The sequence below is a fragment of the Protopterus annectens genome, chromosome 2.part0 (assembly GCF_019279795.1).
Source record: "Protopterus annectens isolate FY-2018-M chromosome 2.part0, PAN1.0, whole genome shotgun sequence".
Lineage (NCBI taxonomy): Eukaryota > Metazoa > Chordata > Ceratodontiformes > Protopteridae > Protopterus > Protopterus annectens.
In genome coordinates, this window is record NC_056728.1 from 67,108,972 (window position 1) to 67,135,765 (window position 26,794).

General features: G+C 41.5%; 1 protein-coding gene across 1 annotated transcript in view; it reads right to left on the bottom strand.

Annotated features, from left to right (window-relative positions):
• LOC122792701 (germinal-center associated nuclear protein-like) overlaps positions 1-26,794 on the bottom strand; it is a 1,487,771-nt gene that overhangs the window by 409,271 nt on the left and 1,051,706 nt on the right. The window contains exon 16 of the mRNA XM_044060286.1: positions 13,194-13,310. Within this exon, the coding sequence (XP_043916221.1) occupies positions 13,194-13,310 (117 nt within the window). The remainder of the gene's footprint in view (positions 1-13,193; positions 13,311-26,794) is intronic.

Here is a 26,794-nt window from a genome sequence, read left to right on the forward strand (position 1 = left end):
TTTTACACTACGTGAGGGTCTCTCTTTTTGGATTTATAAATGTATGCTTTTTGGAACTGCAGACGCACACACTTCTTGTTTCAATTTTCTAAACGCTTCCAAGACCAAAGTCTCAGGTTTAATAGAAACAGGGAACCCAGCACTAGTAAACATTCTGTTCACTGTCTCAGCCTAGCAGCAAACAATTTCCAAGCAGCTGGTAAATTATTATATCAAAGCCATAAAGTTAGCACAGGGTATTTAACCTTTTATTGTAAAATTTTACAAACTAGTTTGCTCTAGTTTACTTGCAATTCCAATCATCTCTACTATTCAGAATTAAATACAGCTACTTCAAGTCACTTCTCTAACCTGGACAGATCTGCATTAGTCTCATCCATTTCTCAGCAATATACCACTTTAATACAACTTGTAACTTATTTTTTATTTATTTAACATTTGTTGACTGAGAAAATCCAACTAGGGCAGACCCTATTTCCAGCAGAGGCCCAGGGAGAAATGCTCCAGCCCCATGTCTTTGGAAATGTGGGAGGAAACCGAAGTACCCGGAGGAAACCCATGCGAACACAGAGAGGACATGCAGACTCTGCACAGAAGGCACCCCAGCTGAGAATTAAACCAGAAATACTCTTGCTGTGGGGCAACAATGTTAACCACTGCGACCCTCAACTTAAATTTAAAAAAAATTCCACTGAAAACCCAATTAAATTAAGGTATGTAATTAGCAATTTGCTGAATTTGTTGTGAAAGCCATTTGTTTACATACAAACGTGCACATACGTGTCTTTAATCATCTAGCCCATAATGGTTTAACACTTGCAAATAGTGCAAAATGAAAACAGCAAAATGCAGCATATACACCCCTGTACAGCAATTCAAAACATTTATATTACACAAAAGTGGTCACACTCTGGAAAGACTATTAATATATAAATTGAGAGTCAAATCATTTGAATTTAAGCTTCACTTGTTTCTAGAGTTGAAAAAAATGCTAAAACTGAGCCATTTCAATGCACTCCAGGTTGTTGATTAGTAATTAGCGTCACAAAGCATACAGCTCTTTCCATATCTAATTAATTTTACTCAGGGCCCATAGTGTTGACAGAACTCTCTCTCTCTTCTTAAAAAGAGACAAATCAAACCAAAATAAGTCAGGGCACTGTTCTCCATAACTGAGGAGGAAATGCATGACATACTATAACTGTACAACCTTAGCTGCAACCACTAACCATTCTGCTGACTTTTTCATCACATATCCAACCCAATCAAGTACATTCTTCTCTCACAGCAACACTGGACAATCTCAAATTCTTCTGGTCTTAGAAATCCTGCAGCTTTGCCTCAATAGCTCCTTTTGTGAATCAGTCATAACCAACCTGAGTTTCACTTATTTTACTTCACCCACATCCACAAATAACTCAGAATTCTGGGATAAAACTTGTTTACACTCATACATTTTACACTGAAAGTTCATCACGAACTCAGAAACCAGCTGATCAATTTTTGGTCAACTCCAACATTATTAAGTTGGATCTAGCAGGGCATCCATGGAACTATATATCTGCAATGCATATCTGGCTAGTGAGAGAAGTTGCTCAGTTTCTGATTATGCAGACATTATATATGCCTAGCTCTGAACACATGACTCCAATGCGACTTTAACACCACCATTTTCTTTCCCATTTCTCATTCAATGAGAAAAAGAACTTTCTTGCCACACTCTTCACAGTCAAGACTGCTTTAGATATTTAGCAAATTATATTAACGAGGGGAATACTGAATTTTATGATTAACTGTATCTTACTTGGTCAGACCTTACCATTCCTCATAAAAGCAGTACTACTGAAATTGTTGTTTTTACAGGTACATGAGGCTAAGTTATAAGTCAAGAGCACAAAACATGTATGGCATAAGATGCGCTAAAGTAACAATCTAACCATTCAGAGCTGTGGGATGGCCCATGAGACATTATAGACCAGTTTATGGAATTTTTGAACAGTACAAGTACATTTTTAAAATTCACATATTCTTGTAGTACTGAGGGTATAACGCACTTGGACACATTTATATCTACTACATCTAATGGTTTTAAGTCTCGTATATATAGGAAAAATACCTTTTCCAAGAGTATTCAAATAATCATCCTAGGAAAATGATGAAAAACATCTTTAAAGGGCAGTGTATTAGGGCCGCCAGAATGACGTCCTTATATTCTGACATGCTTGACGAAATAGACTTTATATGGTCCCTATTTAGTTCAAGAGAATATCCCATGAATATCTTGGAAGATGTTAAGTAATATGTAATCAGTGAATGGAGGAAAAAATATCCACCCATTCTAGATAAGTAATTAAGTAAAAATGTAGGTGTTGTTACAAATAATACAGAAGTACATTACAATAAGGCTCGTATTTTGGAATATACCCCTCATGGGAACCAGATAAAACAGATTCTTTGTAGAAATTGGAATGTTATTTACGGTGGATAGTGAAATAAGAAACATTGTAGGAAACACCCCAATATTTATCTACAAAATGGGTAGTAATTTAAAGAAGAACTTTGAGAGAGGAAATACTGTAAGGGCTATGAGTCAACAGAATAAACATACTAGGCGATGTGGGAGTTGTAGGCAGTGTCATGCTATTTTAGAGGAAGAAGGTGTCATTTTGGAAAATATAAAAAGGACTAGGGTTACATTTAAGCAAGGTAATTGTAACTCTAAAAATATTATACATATGGCCAAGTGCAAGAACTGTCCTAGCTTCTACATAGGTAAAACAGGTTGCTTAAAAGAAGAATTTACAATCATTTATAAAGTATTAGAAAAAAGAATAGTAGTAATGCTCTATTTAGACATGTTAACAAATATGGGGATGGTCACTTTTTTAGATTTGTCATTTTACAGCAGCTTACATTGGGACAAAGAGGGGGGAATTATAAGGCACAAATCGGATAAAGGGAAGTGAAATGGCAACTATTAACTGACACCTCAAATGAACCTGGGCTAAATGACTACATAACAATTAAACCTATTTTATAGTTACAAATATAAGATTAAATACATGAAGTTTTGTATAGTTTATAATGTGAAAGTAAAAATACATGTATTATGTTGGTAACTTAGTTAAGAAGTTATTAGGTTAGAAAGAGATATTTTACACATTACTGTTTACATTTATTATATTATATAATGCCATCCATATAGTTAGGAACATGAATATATTTAATATTTGTATTTATGTGTTTGAGTAGAAATTGGATGAATTGGGTTACTGGGTTTCATTATAAAATGTGCTGCTTAGTATAAATGAATGCATATGTCACTTTAAATGAGTGTATTTTAAACAGATGTATTGAATTTTAACCTATCAGTGTTCTTGGTGCCAAAAAAGTGCTTAATTTTTACTGTTTTTTTGTTATATTAAATCATTGGAGTTGTATCCATTTCTCGTATTTCTTCTGAGGAAATCAGTACCTCGTCAGCATTTATTTTGAACTGTTTTCTTTAAAAAAAAACACCGTTACATTTTGAAAAAAAAAAAAGACCCTCAGCAACTGTAGTCATACCCAATCAATGTAAATGCCTACTATGGTAAACAGAAATACAAGCAAAAGAAGAAAAATAAGGTTGACACCTCACTCAATAAATGTTCTGCATCAATTTTTAATGTTGGTAATGTGCTCAGGAAGTCAGAGGGTCAAATGGGGGAGGGGGGCTCAAATCACCTGTCGCTACGTGGGAAACAGCACAGAACATGAACTAATATGGCCCTAGTGATGGTAACAATGCTAGATGACCCACTTCACTTACAACGTAAGTAGGATCAAGTACCAACAACCAAATGTGCTATAGCAGACCGTGCTGTGTCCATGCACACTTAGCAAAGTTAGGCTGTTGTACAGTACTAAAAAGACAGATGCAGCTGCACTAATGCACTCTTCTGACCCTCTGACAAACGTACATGTTGCATGTCAAAAGCAAAAGTTCCCAGCATTCTCCTACTCCTACAATACTAAGGGTAGGAGAGGACAGCATGGACTGTAATCTAATGTTGGACCCAAACAGGACAGAAAATGTTGTACAGAGAATTCCTCCATAAAAAATAAAATACTAAAAGAAAAATAATTCATTAAAAGCATGCATGAATGTGGGAAACAAATTTTAATGACCTTCAATGGGTTATCCAAAGCCAACCATTTGTAAATCACGTTCATGACCACAAATACTTAAAGGCTACTCATTAAACAGAAAGTGAAAAATTACAAAAAACAACTCCATGGGAACATATCTGGTACAGGGTAGAAAGAGAGTCAATGTCCACAAAAGATGCTCAAACCATGAAATTCTTCCACTTCCAATGATAAAGCTTGTGAGTGGATTAACCTTTTGGGTAGATGACAAAGTCCAAACCTCATAAGAGGACAAGGCTGGATTATTGGTTATCAATGGAAATGAGAAATCAAGTGGTTAGTCTGAGGTTGTGATGATCTGGTTGAGGCTTCCCAGATAGATGGGAAAGTAGATCCTGCCAGGGAACCATAACCCAAAGGGTGAGTCCCTGAAGTGAGGCCTTAAGAAGGGGAAATCAAATTTGCCTGGGCCATTAGGAGACAAGGAGGGTCACTGTGACTGCATCTGATCACTTTCTGCGGAACACTGGGAATTAAGAGCAGAGGTGGGTAAGCATAAAGAATCCTAGAAGGCCAGTGCTCAACAACAGCATTCTCATGGACTGCCCTTCCAGATGGATCATGGCAAAGAACTTGCTGCATTTGGTGATAGATGGGGGAGCAAACACATTTCAGCAAAGTTGGCCCAGTGGCTGTGCAACCAGTGGACTAAGAAGCAACTTACAAGGCATCAGAATGGATCTGCTTACCAGTCTGCAAGGCAAATGGACTTCCCAGGGATGTGCGTTGCTGCTAGAAAGAGATGCAAAGTAATCGCCCACACCCTCAGCATCCCAGCATAAGGGATAAGAACTGGTCCTCTCTTTTTTGTTGATGTACCAATCAGCTGTCAAACCATGTATTGGACAGAAATCATCCTTGGTGGAAGGGATTCTTGAAGTTCATGCAATGCAAAGATGACTGACTGCATCTCCAAGGCAATGATGTGAAGACTGACCTCTTCTTGACTCTATAATCATTGCAGAATCTTCCCCCTGCAATGTCTCACCATCCCCAAAGAGTACGAGTCTGTGAACACTAACCACCAGTGGATGAACAAAGGATCTTCTGCAAAGAATGAAGGGAAATCTAGCCACCACCATGACTGTTCCTTGCAAAGGTTGGTTATAACAGTTATTGAAAGAGGCTGACAAACCTGAGAACACACAGCCCTCAAGAGAGACTGCAGAAACCTCATGTGAAAGCTAATGAACAGCACCTTTAGAACACATGAAGCCATTAGCCTTAGAATTCAGAGGGCTAGGGCAGCTGTAGGGAGACTGGAGTGGAGGAAAGCTTAAATAGCATCCTAATGCCTGAATTCTGTTTGAAGAAAGGAACACTATGGATGTCATTATGTCTAGGTGACATCCAATGAACTAAATGATTGGTGTTGGTTGAAAAAGTGACTTCTGGTAGTTTACTCATATGCCCAGGGACAGCAAAGTTGGAACGATTGGTCCCTGGCAGTGATTAATGATTCCATGGTTGCTGTAGCTGGGAGCCAGTTGTCTAGACTGGGGAAGACTTGAATCCCTTTTAGTCACAGTTGTGCTGCTACAATGTCCATGTAAACCTGGGGGGTCTGTGGAAAGACTGAAGGGGCAAGGCCCTGAACTGTAAGTGACCGTCTCTCTAGCAGAAATGAAGAAATCGCTAAAATGCTTTGGCTATTTTGATGTGGAGACTGGCATCCTAGAAGTATGAACTGTACAGCATATGCAGATGTTTGGCTATAAGCAAGGCAAAACTGATGGCACTTTGACCATTTTATACCAGGTCTTCTTCGTGTAATTACTTAGATGACTCAGGTTCAGAATCAGTCTGTGGTTCTTGTTTTTCTTCAAAACCAAAAAAAAAAAAAAATTGAGTAAAATCCTGACCGTCTCTAATCTGGTGGGACCTCTTGGACAGCTCTTTTTTGGATCAAAGAGTGCACTTCTACTTCTGATGCCAAAAGTTGGTTGGGTGGAACATATGGAGGAGGTCTCCTCAATTAGGGGAGTGACTGGAAAAAGGAAATAAAACATCTGTATATTATCCTTCTTAACCATATGACCTGTGTGATGGTCATCCACATAGATGAGCAGAGGGATAAGCAACCCTGACTACCTCCAGAGAGGAACAGTCGGGTAAGCACTTCAGAGACTGCGGCGGTTGCCTGTTGGAAAAGGGCAAAATGTATCCCTGGTTCTGAGGTTTCCCTCAGCCTCTGGGCCTGTGTCCACTGAAAGGGTTGACCCTGCCCAGGCTGCCCCTATCATAAGTGGACTCCAACGGCTGACACTTGGCTTTCCTAAACCAGAACAATTTGGTAACCTTTTGGCTTCTGTTGCATGATCTTTTTGGGGTCTCAAACCTAACTCTCATGTCAGAAAGCATTTTGTCATCCTGTTCACACTTCTGCATTCTCTCTTTAACAGAGGGACCAAATAATGATGATCCATCACAGCAGACATTAGCAAAGGACAATTTAAAGTTGTTCACAAAGTCACAGAGGAACAGAGAGGCCTGACACCTCATAGTAATGTCAGCTGCTGCAGCCCAACCTGCTCCATAGGCTCTATTGTGCACAAACAAAATGAAGAGGTTGGTAATACTGAGCATATTGCTCAAAGTTTCCAAATACTTCCTGGAGACGGATGTAGAAAATCTTCTTAAAGTATCAAGTACCTGTTGTGCTAAATCTCTCTGGTACAGATTCATTCAAGTGGTGCAGTTCAAAGTCCAAAGCACAAAGTTTCTTGAAGTATACACCCACTTCCATAATCTGTTCATAGCCCTGGATATCTTATTGGGCAGACTGACAGCGGCTGTATTATTGGTCAGCTCTTGTTGGTAGCAGCTGCCACAATAATAGAATCAACCAAAGGACCCATTAGTCCAATGCTGTCTGACCTGGGAGTGGCTAAGAATTTTGTCTGGCTTCCTAGGCACTATGATTTGCAGGAGGGACCATCCATGAAGTAGAAGAGACCAAACACCAAGCCTCAAAAAGAGCTTCCTCATCCTGAGAATGTGGAACTGTGAGCCAAAATCCCCTTTCTAGCATTAACACAAGAATCTCCCCCCAAAAGTGACATCTTCCAGAGAAGACTGGAAGGAACTTCTTGATATTCTGAGTCAATGTCTGAAGTGACAGACTCTGACGGGAAATCAATGTGTCTCCTCACACACACCTTCTTTCTTTCTTGGAATATCAAGGGAGGGTATGATCGGTCTCCTGAGAGGACACTTCCTGCAGTTGAGCAGTGCTTTTGAGGCCTGACTCTCTGCTCTGACCCATGGAGGCATGATGAAGGCTGAGACCAAGAAAAGAGGGGAGTCACGAGGTACAGTAGACCTCAAAAATGACAGAATTTCCACTCTTAGTGAAAACTAAATGACCCACCCTTTCACCTGGGAAAAAAAAAACATTGAGACCTCAGCCAGATAGTACAGTTGTGTACACTTACCATAAACGTGGATGTTTGAATGTATTCACTTGCTGCAGTCATCAGTGGGTTATCCCTGCAGTGGTAGACCTCAGCTGGCCCGAATACCACAGTCAAAGTTTTTCTGCGTCTGTTGCCGTCGCCTGTTGAGTGACGTCAGGTTGTCAGTGCTATAAAGGAAGGCAGCCAACACCATTACATCAGTTTTTCTTGCCCTAACCAGTCAAAGACCCAAGTAAATATGGTAAAGAAACTTATGACTCCCTAAAGAAAGAAGATATAAAGGGGAAGGAGGGAGGGTAACCAGGACTGAAACAGTGAATACACGCGAACATCTACATTTATGGTAAGTGTACACAACTGTACTATGTTCTTCGTGTTTCACTGTTGCAGTCATTACATTTGAATTGATTCCCAAAGCTGAGGATGGGTGGAGGTAGTTAAGAAGCATTAGGGTTGGCAATCAGGCCCTGTAAGACTGTTGTGGCAAATCCAGCTCTGGATTTAGAAAAGATTGGTAAGTGGTAATTTTATTTATTATTTTACATTTGTTGACCGGGCTAGTCTAACTGGATATATGCCAATTTCAGTAGAGGCCAGGGGAGATAAGCTCCAAAAAAGAAAAAAAGAACAACAAATAACAACATCAGTCATATATACAATGCATATTACAGGTTAACACAGAATTTTCAGAGAGGGCATAAATCATAACAGTGCAAAATGCAGGTACAATACAACATACAGGTACAGTACATAATAAAAAAAGGCAAGCTATTGTACAGTTATATTAATAAAGAGTTCTCCCAATAATAAGTGTCCACACAGGATGGAAATAATGTAATGTAGAGGGAGATGGTATTTGTGGTTAATAAGGAAGGTAGAACAGTTAATGAGAAGTATGGGGTAGGCAGAGCCAAGTTTGAAGAGATAGATGACTAGTCAGGTTTAGTACAGGGGCATAACCAGTGTGTCCTGAGGAAAAGTTTCAGACTGTTTTACAAGAGTGATAAAGAGGCAAGTGAGGAAAGGTCACTGGGGAGAAGATTACAGGATTTTCCAACAGTATTAGAAAAGAGAGAATCCCCAGCCCTGTTGTTAGGTTTAGAGGTGTGTACAAGACGTTTGTGTGATGAACGTAAGGACTTCAGATTTTTATAGGGGGTAATGAGGGTAGATAGGAGTATTGGAAGGTTGATAAAGAGTCTTATGGGCAATTGTTAGTTGGTGGAATTTAAGCAGGTTTTGTAGTTCAAGCCATCCTAGCTGCTTTATATTAATGCAATAGTGGGTTCTAAATGGGTTGCCTGTAGCAAATCTGGATTTGGTAATCCAGTAATGCTTGGTGAAAGTGTGTACAGAGCTCCAAGTTGCAGCTGCCAGGATGTCCCTGGTAGGGACTCCCCTGAGAAATACTGTAGAGGTCGATGTAGCCCTAGTGGAATGTGTTCTGATCCCATGTGGGGTAGGTTTCCCATGACTGCAAACTAGGAGCCATAGTCAAGTCCCCAAATGATGTGGACATCCTACAGGAGGGCCTCACTGAGACAGATGCCTGGTGTCAGAGCCATGGCCTCAAGCTCAATGCCAAAAAGTGCAGTGTCATCCCCTTTGGTAAAAACTCTGTACCCATGAACTACCACATAGGCAGCAATCTACTTAACACCGAATGCGTGATAAGAGACCTTGGGACCCAGGTGGATTGTAGTCGCTTCTTTGATAATCACATCGCCACAGTAGTCAGGAAGTCCTTCTACATGGCACACTTCATCATAAAAGGGTTCTCATCCAGAAAAAAAGAGGTCATTGTTCCCCTCTACTCATCACTCATAAGACCCATTATAGAGTACAACGCCCCTACTGGAGTGTACCTCACAAGACATCTGCAGCAGCTGGAAAGGTCGCAGAAGTACCTCACAAAGAGGATTACTGGCCTCAAACAAATGCCCTACACTGACTGCCTCAAAAAACTCCAGCTTTACTCAGTAGCATATCGCCTACTCCGAGGTGATCTCTGCCTAACATATAAAGCTATGTCAAACCCAGAGCTGTTGGACATGCTACACCTAAAGAAATCCCAATCCCTCCAAGCTACACGCTCTAGGGACCTAAACCTTGTCACCAAAATAAACAGTACACGCTGGAGGGATAGATTTCTGTCCCAGAGACTTCCTATACTCTGGGACAAGCTACCCATCTATGTCAAGCAAAGTTCTTCATTAGCACTCTTCAAGAAAAATCTTGATGAGTGGATGAGAAATAGGAAATACACCCTGGAGATCACTTCTATGTCTCTGCTGGACAGTAGCACAGGAAAATAACTTTCTTGGCTGGCATAAGCTATGGAACCTTGCTGGCTAGGCTTACGTATGCCATTGGGCCGATAGCCTAGTACCTACCTATGAGTTTGCAGCAGAAATGAATGCAGTGTGCTATACATTTAGAAATGGTTTTCTTTGAAATGGTTTTGCCCTCTGGCCCTGCAGCAAAGCTGACTAGCAGCTGGTCAGATTTTCTGAAAGGCTTAGTCCTGTCCAGATAGAACCTAAGTTGCCTGTGCACGTCCAGGGAGTGCAGGATCCTTTCCCCTTTATTCTGAGGATTAGCGAAAAAAAGTTGGCGAACGAATGGATTGTTTTAAGGCCACACTAGATACCACCTTGGGCATAAATGATGGGTTAGTCCTGAAAGAAACCATGTACGCATGAAGATAATGAAGGGTTCCATGGCCATAAGGGCCTGCAAATCAGACACTCTTCTTGCTGAAGTGATGGCTAGAAGTAAATCTGTTTTCCATGAGAGGAACAGATCCAGGATAGGATGCCAAGAGTTTTCTTTTCTGGGTACCAGAAACAGTCTGGAATAAAAGCCTTGTCCCCTTTGTTCTGCTGAACAGCCTTGAAACTGAGAAGAGAAAGTCGTTGCAGGGCAAGTTTCCCTCCTAAAGATACAAGTACTTGGGCAAGGTTTGGAAGAGTTAAGGATAAGTCATTGTGAGATTTTACCATAGAATGGCGGCTTACTACTCCCCGTTTTGGCCGTGGGAGCACTCCATTGCTTAGATCTGTGCATACCCTGAGACTGTAGTCTTGGTGGTCTGCTGCCCCTGGGTTTGGACTGAGAAGGTCTGGGAGGGACTGGAAAAGACCAGTTTTTAGAAGGCCAATGCCTATCGAATCTAGGTGGCTGTACTTGTAAGAAATCTTTAACAGTTTGTATAGATTTAGCTTTTTCCTCCTTCCTTTTGAGGACTTCTGCTTTATTGCCAAATAGACACTCTTGGTTTAATGGTGCATCTAGCAATTTTGCTTTGACACGGTCTGGCAAGGTTTGTTCCTTAAGCCAAAGATGCCTTCTAAGAACAGACCCAGTGACAGCAGCCCTGCAAGATGCTTCAAAGGCATCAAAACCACATTGCATAGTATGTTTACCAACTTGGTTAGCAGAATGTATTAAATCTTGTAAATCTTTCTGTTCTGCACAATCAGGAATCAACATCACTTTCTGTTTAATTAGTTCCATAATATGTTGCTGATACTGTAACATATGAAACTGGCAATTTAAAGCCCTGATGGCAAGAGTAGCAGAGGTGTATACCTTCTTACCCCATCTGTCTAAAGCCCTAGAATCCCTGTCCGAAGGGGTAGGATTTTTGGCCGTTGTAGTCTTAATGCCTTTAGGTCTCTGGGAAATGGTCTCTGGATCCGCAGCAGGACTCTTAAAGAGGAATTTGTGGGAGTCAGGTACTCTATAGTACCTGTCAGATTTCCTGGGAGCTGAAGGCAAAGTATCAGGGGTAATGCTGGATTCCAAGAAGACATCTACAATTTCCAGACAGGGGTCATAGCTAGAGGCCTGTACTGAGGCAAGTTTAAAAATTCCCCAAGTGTCTTTTTGGACTGAGAGTAGTCCTGGCTCTCTCAACGGAAATGCTCTCTAAGGCTAAACAGGGTTTCACTAAAATAAAAATCTTCTGGTGGGGAAGCAGAGGGAATGGAATCCTCTGCATCAGAATCCTCATAGGTAGATAATGACATGTCCTAGTAATCAGAAGGGTCAGAGTTATAAGACTCCTGAAGAATCAGAAGGAAAATCAGTTCTTGGTCTTTTTGAGGGGGAAGGCTGACTTCCCCTAATTAAAATAATAAGGTCTTCAGCCATTCTAAGCATTTGTTTTTGTGGCATGTGGGCCTGAGAATGCCCTTTGGTCATCGGTTTCCTAGGCGTAGTCGAACTCTAGGCCTGAGAAATTTGGTATTTTTGGTTTGAAACAAAGTCGTCAGTTTAATATGAAAATCGGAAGGCCTGAATACACCCCAGAAGCCGGTGCCTGCATAGTGGCTCTGGACCCATTCAAGACAGAGACATCCACAGGTTTCATAGTCGAAGAAGCATCTTGCAGTATACCGGACTCCAAATGGGTCTCAGTAGAGGCCTGTGAAACTATAGACGCGGGTATCAGGGACTGCAAAAGCACCTCACTGTGTACCGGCGGACTGGTGACTAGCTTAACAGTAGCATCGTCAGGAGTTTTGGACCTATGCGGTCTATCTCTCTTTATCCTTACATTTTTTCAGAAGTTCAGTAGTCGGATGGCTTATCGAGGCCATTGAGCGCGAAAGAATTTAGCAACAAAAACAGCCCAAAGACGAATAGTTTGGGGCGTTGAACAAGGCACAAAACCGACAGCGAGGGACGTCGTGGCCTGGGCCTAAACAGGTGGCGCAATAAGCATGAAAATCTCTGAGGTATTTGCTTTCCACATGCAAGACTATTATTAATTTTTTCTGACATCGGTTAGAGCAAGAAAAGGGATCCCTATTGGTGTACTTATCTTTTAGAAGACTTCAGGTCTGAAAACTCGAAAAACAAAAATTCTAGGAAGCGGCTGACCTGCACTTGCAAACTGCTTCTGCTTTGGGCACCGTACGGCAAGAAAGACTGTTGTAATGGCATCGGCTGCATGTTTAATACCCCTGACGTTATGGAAGAAGCGACAGCATCTGACACAGAAATCCCAAGACTCTGGTATTCAGGCCAACCGAGGGCTACCTGCAGGCAGATAACCCAAATGTGATGACTGCAACAGTGAAACAAACATCTAAAATGCAATTGAATCACTCATCTGATAGTTACAAACAAGTATGTGTTCATTTTCTTCTGAGTTCTGGCTCAAAGCCCATTTCCTCCTTAGTACTGTTTGCTACGATTCCTATCTTGAACACTGTTGCTTCATTCTCTGTTGAACTGCAAACCCAATTTTACTTTTGCTACTCCTTTCCTCTTAGTGTATTTGTGTGAAGACATTCTCCACACATTCTGATGCTTTTTTCCTTACTTGAGCACAAATCTATGGCCCTGCTCCTTACGGGTTTGTTTAGGAGCACATTGCGTTGTCATTACGAGCTACTTTTTTCTACTAAAATGTGCTGTAATCGTACTCAGTGCTGCACTCTTGTCAACTGGCTGCTGAAGGGCTTGAAGAAACATGCTTAATGGTTTTATCTATACTACCCTCAGTACATCAGACATCTAATGCGCAGACACTATTCCCATTGTTATCAGGGTGTTCTGACTACTGCTCATACTTACAGTAGCTCAGTTTCTGCAACATCTTGAAAACTTTTAATCAAGACTTCTTCGGTTAATTCAGAACACAGAACTTGGCTGAAACTGGACACAAACTGCTCCAATGCTTCTCTGCGCCTTCTGTGAAAAAAATGTAAAATATAAATTAAAAAAAAAATACATTCAACAGGCATATAAAGACAGAAGCATAGACAGTTAGCTTAAGAAAACATGTACTCACCTTACAACTGATCTATGAAGGAGTCTTTACTGGATGTATAAAGGGAATATCATTTTTGGTCATCCCCAGCCTAGTCATTTTTCTCTTCAGCTTCTATACACAAGGGCAAGTGAGCCACCTGAAAGTGAAGTAACGACATCCATTGCTAGGTCAGGACAAAGTGGAAAAGGTCAATTTTCCTTCTTTTGGTGATTTCTGATCAAGTGTTGGAATGCCTGACCTAAGATGTCCACCTTCTGTAAGGAAATATCTAGAATGCCCTGCCTGTGATATGCCATCCTTCGCAAGAAAGGCTGCAATCTGATGTTCCAGCCAGAGCATTATGAAAAGGCTATAGTGCATCACACAGAAATCCACTGTAGACACTGAGACACTAAGGTAAGGGTTTCAAAGACAGCTATTCTTTGAACCTAATATCAAGGAAAGTACTCATTTTAATAGCCTGAATTGCTAGGGAGGACTGGAATATGAACATGAGAAAGAGAAAGATGTGCAATCTAATCCCCAGTCAACACAGGACAATATTCTCTTTTCCAATATGTACAAAGTCTTGGAATCGTCATCAATTGGTGAAACGAAGAGGCGTTACTCTCTGCAGCATGCATAATGGACTGCATAAATCATGCAGGAGTCTGCTCTACAATGCTTTGAAAAGTTCCTATGTGAGAGAGTGAACCCATGGCTCATCTTCCAGCCTGCAGACATTAAAACACTTTTTACAAATGGTAGTGGATGGTGGGGGTCATGGAACACATCAACAATCTCACAGCTTCACCAAAGATCAGGTCATACAAAGAGGAGAGGATACCCACACAGTGAAAAGTGTCAAGACCTTGTTGTCAGACTTTGAGATAAAGGTCTCTGGGTTCTCTGAATCCCCTAGTCCTCATCTTACAAGATAACTCTCTTGATTCCAGATCTGGAAGGGAGAGAGACACAATCAGGTAACATCACAAAACCAGGAAAGAAAATGTGAAATATAAGAAACCACTAGGTAGGAAACACTGAAAAATAAAATAAACGTCTTTATTAAAATTTATTTTAATTTTGTTTAATAAAGACATGTATACAATCAGCTAATGTTTAAGGATCAAGTATGTCATCAGGGGCACCAATGCTCAGGGACTTGCTTGAGAAAAGTGTGGGAAAAGGAGATGTCTGCATGGAGATGAGGATGGTGAAAGTCCATATTTCCTACGGGTGTATTCCAACCAGCAACAAAGACGGGTCTCACTACATTTCAAACAGGTGTCAAGGACCTAATTTGTGAGCCTGGGTGTAACAGAGGCTCTGATGAACTATTTGTCACTTTTATCGATCACATGCTAGATTCTGTGGGTGGGGACCTATGAAAAAGTATTCCCATTTCCAAGTGCAGTAACTGAGTACCTACTGGAGAGGTCAAGAAACCATTCTTCTGTACCTATAAAGCAGGCTTCAGATAATTCTTTCTGAGACAGACAGCAAATGCTGGAAATGTTATAGGAAAAAAAGAATTAGCAATGTGTTCTGGGAATGCAGTGAGTTGGCTGACTTTAAAAATTCCCTAGAGGGTGCTCGGTCAAAAATGCTGAAGGAGCAAATTGTTTTAACTAAGGAAATGATTATTTTGAGCTGGGAACACTGCCAGTGAACTGTCTACACATAATAAGGCCTTATTAACTTTAATGCAACTGGCTGCAAAAAAAAAAAAAAAAAAAGCAATTTCTAGTAAATGGGAAAAAATCTAAACCAACCGTACATGAAGTACTGAATATTGCAGAGGAGATAAAATAATTGGGAGGTAGACTCCTTAGAAAAAGGAATAGCAAAGTATACAGAAGTAAATGGAATCCATGTGAACAACATGAAAAAGACTTTGCATATTTTACTAACTGCTTTAAAACAAAGTCATTTGTCAAAATTTTTGAATAATGCACCACTACAACACTGTTTCTTCCATCAGTGCATATTTGCACTTTTAATTTTACAATGTATATAAATCATTCTGTCACTACTAATGTATATATTTATATATACACACACACACACATATATATATATATATATATATATATACACACACACACACACACACATATACACACACACTGCATGTTTTTATGATGACTCACCATTACATTTGTACAGCATAGTACATCTGCTTTATAGCTTTTCACCCCAGGCGTCCTCTCAAAAGGGGTAACTTTTAGTTACTCAGCTGGCCCACCCCAAGAAACTAATGCAAATAAATAGATAGAATAATATCCAAGAGGAAGAGTGATGTTTACGGGAAAGGAACTAAATGAATCATTTATGGAATATCAGAGTGAATACTAAATGTGAAAAAGTAAACTTGTATACTAAAAAAAAAAAAAAAAAAAAAAAAATCGGATCTTTTTAAAGAGAGAAGCCTCCCACTCTAAAGCATATGGGAGCAGGTGGCACCGGCCCAGTCCACTTTACATTGTCCAGTCTGGATCCTCCAGAAAGGAGGACTCTCAGAAAAGGGGAGAATGCCTGCTTTTAAAGGAAAGAGAAAGGTGAACATTTAGGGTTGGGTATCAGAAAGAAGGGGAAGGTAGCAATGAACAAGGACTGTGGCAGTGAAACTAGAGGAAAATCTACAACTATGTTACATCCCTAACACAATTCTAAAATATTAACCATAGTATTCCCTGTTACAGTCTTCACTTTTGGGAAAACTCCCAAAGCAGTGAGAGAGAAGGCGGCAAGGTGTATTTGTTATTTGGAGATCACTCCTTGCAGGATATCAGGCACAAATGCTGCAATAGTTCTGGATGCAAACCCGAATTCATAGTGCTTTGAAAAAGTTTAAACAGAGGACCAGGCTGCTGCTTCTTGGATGGCTTGGGTGGAAACTCCTGTAATGAAAGCTGTAGTGACATCATTAGCATGCATTAATGTGGCCTGGTACCTGCTTTCCATGGTGATGTTAACAAAAATGCAATACAGATCCCCAGCCAATTGGAGAGATTTGCTTGTTTACAAGTATTTCTTCCTTCCCTTTTGCAAAGCAAGTAACCAAACAAGAAATTATTTTTTTCTGATTTTTGTTTTGTTCTACACACACAAAGATCTCATCAGTCTATGCACATCCATGGAATGCAAGGTGCTCTCTTCTGAAATGGGTGGTTTTGGGAAAATGACTGAGGGACAGATGCTCTAATTTAAGGTTTGATACGCAGTGCCACTGTATCATGATGGTCCTAAGCAAATTAACTAAATTTTGAAACATGCATAGCAGAGGTGGCTGCCACCAAAAATGGTATTTTCCAAGAAAGGAATTTGACTGGACAAGAAAAGTACAGTTGTGTACACTTACCATAAATGTAGATGTTCGAGTGTATTCACTGTTGCAGTCATCACATTTGGGTTATCTGCTTGCAGTAGCCCTCAGTTGGCCTGATTATCAAAGTCTTGGGTCCTGTGTCTGTTGCTGTCTCATCTTCCATGACGTCAAGTAGTCAGGGGTATAAAGCATGCAGCCGACGCCATTACATCATTTTATCTTGCCCCAGATGTCAGGTGCCCCCCTAATGGGAAGCAATTAAATATATATACAAGGTTATACCTCCAACAAAAAAGCAAATACACCAAAAAGCTTTTAAGCATAGTAAAAAGGAATAGAGGTATAGCCAAAAGAAGTCGGGGGCTGGAGGGAGGCTAACCAGGACTGCAACAGTGAATACACTCAAACATCTACATTTATGGTAAGTGTACACAACTGTACTATGTTCTTCATGTTTCACTGTTGCAGTCATCGCATTTGGGTAGATTCCCAAAGCTAAGGATGGGAGGAGGAATTTAGATAGCATTAGGACCAGCTATAAAGCTCTGCAAGACTGCAGTGGCAAAACCAGCTCTGGATTTAGAGAAAATTGGCAAACAGTAATGTTTGGTGAAAGTACGTACAGAACTCCAAGTAGTAGCTTCTAGGATGTCCCTGGTAGGGACACTTCTGAGAAAGGCTGTAGAGGTAGATGCAGCCCTGGTTGATTGTGGTCTTATCCCCTGTGGGACAGGTTTTCCATGGTGCTTATAGGAGAAATGAATGCAATGGTGTATCCATTTACAAACGGTTTGCTTTGAAATGGCCGTCCCCTCTGCCACTGCAGCAAATGCCACCAGCAGCTGTTCAGATTTCCTGAGAGGTTTTGTCCTGTCCAAGTAAAATCTAAGTTGTCTGTGCACATCTAAGGAGTGCAGTATTCGTTCCCCTTTGTTCTGTGGATTAGAAAAGGTTGGCAAATGAATGGACTGATTAGGAGCCACACTGGATACTACCTTGGGCATGAAGGAGGGATTAGTCCAGAGGGACACCCTGTCCGCATGAAAGATGATGAAAAACTCCACTGCCATAAGGGCCTGTAATTCAGACACCCTTCTTGCTGAAGTGATGGCTAAAAAGAAGGCTGTTTTCCAAGAAAGGAATTTCAACTCTGCATTTGCAGCTGGCTGAAAAGGAGGTAGAGCAAGTTTTCCAATACAAAGTTAAGGTCCCAGGCTGGAGTAGGGGCTCTCCTGGGTGGTCTTAAGTTTTTGGCCCTTCTGAGGAACTGCTTGAGCAGTTGATGAGAGAAGAGGGGTGGTTCTGTGTTGTAATGAGCTGAAATGGCTGAGGCATGAATTTTGATGGAGGAAAAGGAAAGGCCCTTGTGAAGCATCTCAGTTAAGTATTGCAGAATCTGAGGTAAATTGGGTGCTGTTGTGCTCATCCTCGGAATTTGGTTCCAGGAACAGAATCTTTTCCATTTTTCAGCATAAGATTTTCTAGTACTAGGCCACCTTGCCTCCAGAATGACATCCAACACTTGTTTACTGAGGAATGGTAATGGAGAGATCAGGTAATTAGCCATGCTGTCAGGTTCAGGGTTTGAAGCTGAGGGTGCAGAATCTGGCCCTTCTGCTGCGACAGCAGGGTAGGGGTCTGAGGCATGTGCCATTGTGCCAGCAGTGACACACTGCACAAAAGGGGTACCAGTGTTGGCGTGGCCAGTCTGGTGCAATCAGTATAGTCTTTGGTTTGTCCTGTTTGATTTTTAGTAGTACCTTGGAGAGGTGAGGCAGAGGAGGAAAGGCATAAACCGACAGATTTTTCCAGGTGAAGGACAGGGCATCTACTTTCCAAGCTTGTTTGTGGGGAGTCCTTGTGCAAAATTTGTCCAACTGATAGTTCTGAGTGGAGGCAAACAGGTCTATCTCTGGGCTCCCCCATTTGTTTATCAACATGTTAAATGTCTTTGGTTCCAGTTTCCACTCATGTGGGTCCATGAGATTTCTGCTTAGGTCATCTGCCAGTGTATTTAGCTTTCCTGGCAGGAACTGAGCCTGTAGGTGCAACTTGGTAGCTCACAGAGCCATGGCTAGTCTGCAGAGCGTGCATGAGTGGGTTCCCCCCTGCTTGTTTATGTACCACATAACAGTGGTGTTGAGTGTCTTTACCATTAATTGTCCTGGAAGAATGTGGTCCTTGAAGACTGTCAGAGCATTCTGTACAGCTAACATTTCTTTTTGACTGATATGCAGGTGCATTTGACCTGGGTTCCATTTGCCCTGAATGCACCTCCCTGCCAAGTGAGCCCCCCATGCATAGTCTGATGCGTCTGTTGTTAGGGTTTGGGCGGCAGGGTGAATGGCAGTCCCTTGTTTGGTAGCAGGCCTCTGCCCACCAAAGGAACTCTAACTGTAGGCAAGGCATGATAGGAATCATTGCTTCTAGATCGTGAGAATGTTTACACCATAGGCTTTTTAGATACCACTGTAGTTTCCTCATGTGCAGTCTTGCATATGGAATTAGGAGACTGCAGGAGGCCATGAACCCCAAGGCTTGCAGTATTTGTCTTGCAGATAGCAGGGTCTTTGTGGCCATTAGTTTGAAGCAAGCTGTCAAATGAACTTGTTTCTGTGGCGTGAAGAAAGCCATCTGGGAAGTTGTGTTCAAGCTTGCTCCCAGGAATACAATTTGTTGGAAGGGCACCAGATTTCTTTTTGTTTATGGTGTACCCCAGAGAGGTTAGCACTTTTTGTACAAACACCAGATGATTCATAGGTTGGTACTAGGCTATCAGCCATAGGGTCTATACAAGCCTAGCCACAACAATTCCCTGGCTATTTCTTCCCACACTATTTACTTCCCTTCAATAGTATGTCCTGGCTTTCTGCCTGAATTAGACAATCGTCCAGGTATGGGCATATTTGAATATTTCTTTGCCTGCAAAATGCAATGACTGGAGCAAGGCACTTTGTGAATACCCTTGGGTGCAGTAGATAAGCCAAAGGCAGTGCAGAGAACTAATAGCGCATGAAGCCTGCTTTGAAGCGTAGATATCTTCTGCAAGATTCCCTGATTGGGATGAGCAGGTAGCCTTCTTTTAAATCCAGTGTTGCCATTCAGGCATTCTTGCCTAGCATAGGAAACAACTGGTGAAGAGTTAGCATCTTGAATTTTGGGATCACCAAAAAAGTGTTTAGGATAGAGAGATCCAGGATAGGATGCCAGGAGTTGTCTTTTCTGGGCACCACAAAAAGTCTTGAGTAGAAACCGTGTCCCCTTTCCTCTTCTGGGACAGTTTGAATAGCCTTTATACTTAAGAGAGAGAGAACTTGCTTTTGAGCCTCTGCTCACTGATTTAGGGGTAAGTCTGGTCTGGCCAACCATATGGGGTTGGTAAAGTGTGGAAGTGGAATCTGTAACCTTGGGAAACTACATTTAAAACCCATTTGTCCTGGGTAATGAGTTCCCAGTTTTTTGCCTGCAGAGCAATCTTTGCCTCTAAAGGAGCAGTCAGTTGAGAAGGGCTTGGAAGTTTTAAAGTTGTCATTGAGACAGTTTACCATAAGGGGGTCTTACTACTCCCTGCTTTGGAAATGGGAGCCCCCCACTGCTTAGTCAGTGCCTACCTTGGGACTAAAGCCTGAGGGTTCTGCTGGTTCTGGGTTTGGACTGAGAAGGCCTGGAAGAGGCAGTAAAGGACCAATTCTTAGAGGGCCAATGCTTACTAAATCTTGGAGGTTGAATTTGCAGGAAATCTTTAACAGATTGCATAGATTTAGCTTTTTCCTCCATCTTTTTAAGTACTACTTCTGCTTTGTTGGTAAACAGGCGGTCCTGGTTTAAGGGAGCATCCAACAATTTAGCATGATCTGGTAAAGATTGCTCCTTAAGCCAAGTATGGCTTCTAAGTACAGACCCAGTAACAGCAGTCCTGCAAGATGCCGCTAGTGAATCAAAACCACATTGCAAATTATGTTTTCCAACTTGTTCAGGAGAATGCAATAAATCCTGTAAATCCTCATTTTCAGCATAGTCAGGAATCAACATCATTTTCTGTTTAAGCAATCCAATAATATGCTGCTGATACTTTAACATATGAAACTGGCAGTTTAAGGCCCTAATGGCCAAGGTTGCAGAATTATATACCTTCTTACCCCATTTATCCAGCGCCTTGGAATCTCTATCAGAGGGGTAGGATTTTTGGCAGTAGTAGCCTTAATGCCCTTGGGTCGTTGTGAAATGGTCTCAGGATCAGCAGAAGGATTTTTAAAGAGGAACTTGTGAGAGTCAGGAACCCTGTAATATCTGTCTGGTTTTCTGGGAGCAGGAGGTAAGGAGTCAGGGGCCAAGCTAGACTCCGAAAAGACATCATCAACAATGTCCAGTACAGGGGGGATAGCTGAAGGCCTGTGACGGGGCAGGAGTAAGAAATCCCTAAGACCCTTTTTAGAATCAGAGTAATCCTAGCTTTCCTAGCGGAAATGCTCCCTAAGAGAAATCCTCTGGAGGGGAAGCAGAGGAAATAGAATCCTCTGCATCAAAATCCTCATAGGTAGATAAGGGTAAATCCTGGTCATCAGAGGAAACAGAAATTTCAGAATCCTGATCAGAAGAATCATAAGAAAATTCAGTCCTAGGTCTCTGAGGGAGAAGGCTGAATTTCCCTAATTAAAGTAATAAGTCTCATTTGTTTTTTAGGCATAGAGGCCTGACCATTTGGTCTGGGCGTCGGTTTTCTAGGCATGGATTGAGTTTTAGGCCTTGAAGAAGAAGAAGATGGCATTGGTTTAATATTCAAGTCAGTAGGCCTGAATACACCCTCAGAAGCCAGTGCCTGCACAGCAGCTCCGGACCCATCAAAGGTAGAGACATCCGCAGGTTCCACAGTAGAAGCATCTCGTGGCATACCTGACTCCGAATGGGTCTCAGTAGAGGCCTGCGAATCTTAAGTAGCGGGTATCAGGGGCTGCGAAAGAGCCTCACTGAGTACCAGCAAACTGGCGACTAGCTTAGGAGAAGCATCGTCGGCAGCTTTGGACCTAGGCAGCCTGTCTCTGTCTTTATCTTTGCGTTTTTTTGGAATATCGGTAGTCAGGTGGCTTACCAAAACCTTATCTTAATTAAAACCCACTACACTTTCTGCTGATCAACTCCCTGCTGAGTACCTACAAAAATCAGCTGATGCTATTGCTTACCCCGTCTCAATACTAATCAATCGAACCATAGTAGAAGCTAAAATTAAATATCCTATGTAATCCCACTTCACAAAGGAGGCAGCTCTACTGAATTCTCCAATTATAGGCCAAAAGCTATACTCTCTCCACTTGCAAAGATTATGGAAAAATGTATTCATAGACATCTCATGCACCACCTAATCCAGAATCGCCTTATGGCAGACACTCAGCATGGCTTCAGTCCTCATCACAGCACTACTTCAGCCCTCCTAGCCTTTACCAACACCATAAACCATAATCGCAACAATAATTATATATCCTCAGCCCTCTTTTTGGATCTTTCCAAGGCATTCGATATGGTTGATCACCAACTTTTAATCCACACCCTGCAAACATTCTGTCTAGATACTGGAGCCCTCCAATGGTTTCAATCCTACCTGAAAGGGCGAAAGCAGGCTGTCCTCTGGCAGAACAAACTCTCTAACCTTCTACCTAACACCCTTGGAGTACCACAAGGCTCTATACTAGGGCCCTTGCTGTTCTCCATTTTCATTAACAACCTTTATACTGTCATCCCAAAAGTCAGCTGTATCCAATATGCTGATGACTCTACTCTGATCTGCTCAGCCACATCTCCAGTAGAGTTATGGTCAGCTACCCAGACCACCTTTAATACAACAGAAAACTGGCTTTCAGAACATCGTCTGATCCTAAATCCCAAAAAACTAAAATGCTGTTATTTTCACCAACACGTAGGTCTACCGCTTTCACCTTTAACAAAATCATATGATGGCACAATAATCTCCCCTGACCCATCTACAAAACTATTAGGTGTCATCATAGACGATAATCTCAAATTTGACCTACATGTTAACCAAACTATCAAAACCATCAATAAAAAACTAGGGTCACTTTACAGAATAAAAGCCTTCCTAACCCCTCCAGCTAAAATTGCTATAGCTCGCTCTCACCTTATTTCAACCCTTCTGTATGCATCCCCTCTACTCTCGAATTTAAACAAGACTGTCCTTAATAAACTCTCAATTTGCTATAACCACAATGCCAGGTTTGCCACTGGGTTGCCTTTTAGGACACATCATTGCATCAATCTAAATCAGCTTGGGTGGCTTGAGCTACCCAGCCTAATCCAGTATAACCAACTGATTATGGCTTATAAAATTCTCTATAATCCGGACAATACTCCTGCACTTAAAAATATTATCACCCCCTATAACAATCCTAGACCGCTTCGAATCTCTAACAAACTACTAATTCAGACTAGCAAAATTAATAACACAGCCGGTGATTCTCTCTTTGCAAACTCTGTAAGTAGATCCTGGAACTCTCTTCCAGCTGATATTACCTTACTTTCCACCTTAGGTCAATTTAAAACTAGACTCAAACAACACTTAACTGGCTATGTCAATGTATCAAGCCTGGCTAACTCTCTCTAGAATGTGTAAAAATCTGTTAACCAGTTTACTGTGTAATTTACTTTAATCCTGACTTGTGCTCAGGATTAACTGTAACCTGTGAAACTTGCTTACTTATGTAATCTCTGTAAATAGTCTGTTTGTAATATGTAATGCTGGTATTATGTAATGCTGTATCTGCTTACCCTTGGAGCTTTTCTCCCCGGGCCTCCGCTGAAAATGGACATGCATCCAGTCGGACTATCCCGGTCAACAAATGTAAAATAAATAAATAAATAAAATATCTGGATAAGTGAACAGAGTACCAAAATATTTAGAAGCGTAAATATACAGACGACGAATAGTTTGTTGTTTAAATAAGGCACAAAACTGACAGCGAGGTACGTCGTGGTCAGGGCCTAGGCAAGGAATACAGTACAAATGAAAATCTTTATGAGGTATTTGCTTTAAACAAGAAATACAATTACTGACTTTTACTGACATTGGTTTAGAGCAAGAAAAAGTCTCCCCAACAGGGTACTTAGCTTTAGTTGAAGACTTCGGTTCTGAAACTCAAAAACTAAAATTTCAGGAGTCGGCCAACCGGCACTTGCGAACTGCTTCTGCTTTGTGCACCACAAGACAAGAAAGACAGATGTAATAATGGTGTCGGCTGCATCCTTTATATCCCTGACTACCTGACGTCATGGAAGATGAGACAGCAACCGATGCAGGACCCAAGACTTTGATAATCAGGCCGACTGAGGGCTACTGCAAGCAGATAACCCAAATGTGATGACTGCAACAGTGAAACACGAAGAACATCTGCTGTTCAAAGTGAGACGACGTCAGTTTCTCCAACAGTTAGCTAAAGTCCTATGGTGCAACCATCTATCTCTTGGGAGTGCATAAATGAACTCCTCCCCTCAAAAACTGCTTAACAGAGGATCAACAGTAAACAGGAGGTCCACAGGTAAGCAGAAGAAACAGCAGAAGTATGAACTTTAATGGATGTGTAAGCTAAGCCACATTTGTAGAGGTTTAACAGGTACATTAAGATCAATGCCATCTTAGCCTTGCCGGGATCTAGAGCCCTGGAGTGGCAGCAGAAAGAATCTTTTCCATTTTGTACTACGCTTCCTAACCTCGCCCATAATGTTTTGCAAGTCCTCTGAGTATCTGTGCCTGTTTGGAATTAGTTTGAGACCATCCAGCTGTTATCCTCAGTGTATACAGACTAGGGTGCATCAGGGACTCCTTGTTCTGAGCTAGGAGGTCATCTTGCTGAGAGTAGTACCTTATGTTTTCCCTCTTGCCATGTTGAAAAGGAGAGGGAATCAGTGCTGCCTTGGCCAAGAGAAAAGAGCTACGAGGATAATTTTTGATCTTTCCTCATGCACTTTCATCAAGAATCTGGGCATCAATGGTATGGGAAGGAAAGCATATAGAAACAGACCTGCACAATTCAGAGAAAAGGCATCTGTCATACAGGCTCTTGAAGTGGCTAGCCTAATCTCATCTGCCAGTTCAGAGAAGCAAAAAGCTGCATTTCCCACAGACCCCATCTGTTCTTAGATATAGACAGGTCTCCTGTGAAGCATTCATTCACACAGATCTGTATATGTTCGCTTAGCTTGTCACTACCTCACTGTGGTCTGAAGGGATGTATGCCATCTTCAAAGAGAAAGCACTCTGCACTACCTCCCAAACTTGCATCATCAATCTGCATAGCTTCAAAGAGTGCCCCCCCCCACTTGTTTATGTACATCATCACCAAGGTGCTGTCCCTTCTGACTTGCAGAACTCCCTCTTGCACAGCTGGGAGAAAAGCTTTGACAGCCAGGATAAGAGCTATTATTTCCATGATGCTGACTTATTTGCCCTTCATATTTCCTCCATGGGACTTGACAAACAGTTTTTTAATTAATTGTGTTAAATGTGACCTTGAACGTACACTAAACAAACTCTTTCAGTTTAGCTGAAAACTGGTGCATTCCAGCGGTGATACCCCCCCCCCAAAAGGGTGGCCTTACAACTGAACCAACGTGTGTACTTTATAAACCTATCAAACTTTCAAACTTCATCTGCAAAGCCACAGAATGAATGCATTATACCTCACTTCAAACTGATATCAAGACTCTTGTTTGTGAAGGGTATACCTTGTCTAGTTAATCTGGCAAACTTCTTTAAAAGGGTTACGGAAACGGTAGATGGTAGATATGCAGTGCACGAGATGTATCTTGATCTGGCCAAAGCTTTCAAAACCATTTCCATTGTTGGCATCATAACAAAGCTAAATGATTTAAAATGGACTCATATGTGATAACATGAATAGTAAACTGACCGAAACACAGAGCCCAGAGACTGTATAAAAGTGACCACCATTGTCTTTCAGGGCTCAGTGCTGGGACTTCTCCTTTTTGGTATTTCCTTCTGATATCTTCAAGAACTCTGGCTAACAAAGTTTGCATATGAATGGAAACTAGGGGGGATGAGAAGTCACTCTGGCACCCAAACCCTCCAGAATGAACTCTCCCTTGTAAACTCTTGGCATATTAAAAAATTCATTAAAAGCAAATGATAAAAAGTGTAGTATCATCACTTTTGGTAAACACCTCTCCTCATCATACTGCACAGATGACACACACTAACAAACAAAAAAGGTAGTCAGGAACCCAGCAGCTTGGGTTGGTAACTACCAGTGTTTTGACAATGGTCGTCAGGAAATACTTTTATTTAGCACACACAGTTGTCAAAGGAATATAAAAATCTAAAGAAGAACTCTTCCATTTATACTCATCATTGATCAGGACGATTATATAGTACAATGCTCCCTTTGGGGTGCATCTCACTAAACATATCAGCCAATTAGAAAGACGCCAGGGTTCGAACCAAAACAATCACAGGTCTAAAGTTCTTGATTTACTGAGCAAGCCTGAAGCTCTAATTCGTGTGTCATATAGACTTTGTTGCGCTTTCTGCTCCATTAAAGACCCAAATGACCTGAACATTCTGCTTCTCCTCATGTCCAAGATCTCCACCAGTACTAAAACCAGGGAACTAAATCTTCACCAACAGGTAAATAAAACATGATTGAGGGACACATTTATAACCCACTGCTCCCTAAAACTCTGGACCCCCCCTCCCATATTAAGCAGTGTGATTCACTATCTTCCTTTAAACAATATAACTACATGGGTATCCAGACATTTACTTTGGGATTGACTAGTATGGCCTTCCTGGATAGAGGAGGTGCTGTGTAAGGACATGGAGGGCTGCAATATCTATGAATCTGTACTGAACCATCATGATCCAATGGACCTAAAGGTCTTCAATGTTGGCTCCCCAAGCTATGTCTGAGGCATCTGATGTCAGTGTCATAGTAGGCTTCTTTTCCCTGAATGGCATTCTCTTGTTCAACAGACAATATTAGGTCCACCAAGGGATATCTTTTCTGATATATGGCCGCAGGGGGATAACGGTTTCTACAGGATGGAGATGCTGGCTCCAACTGTTCCTTA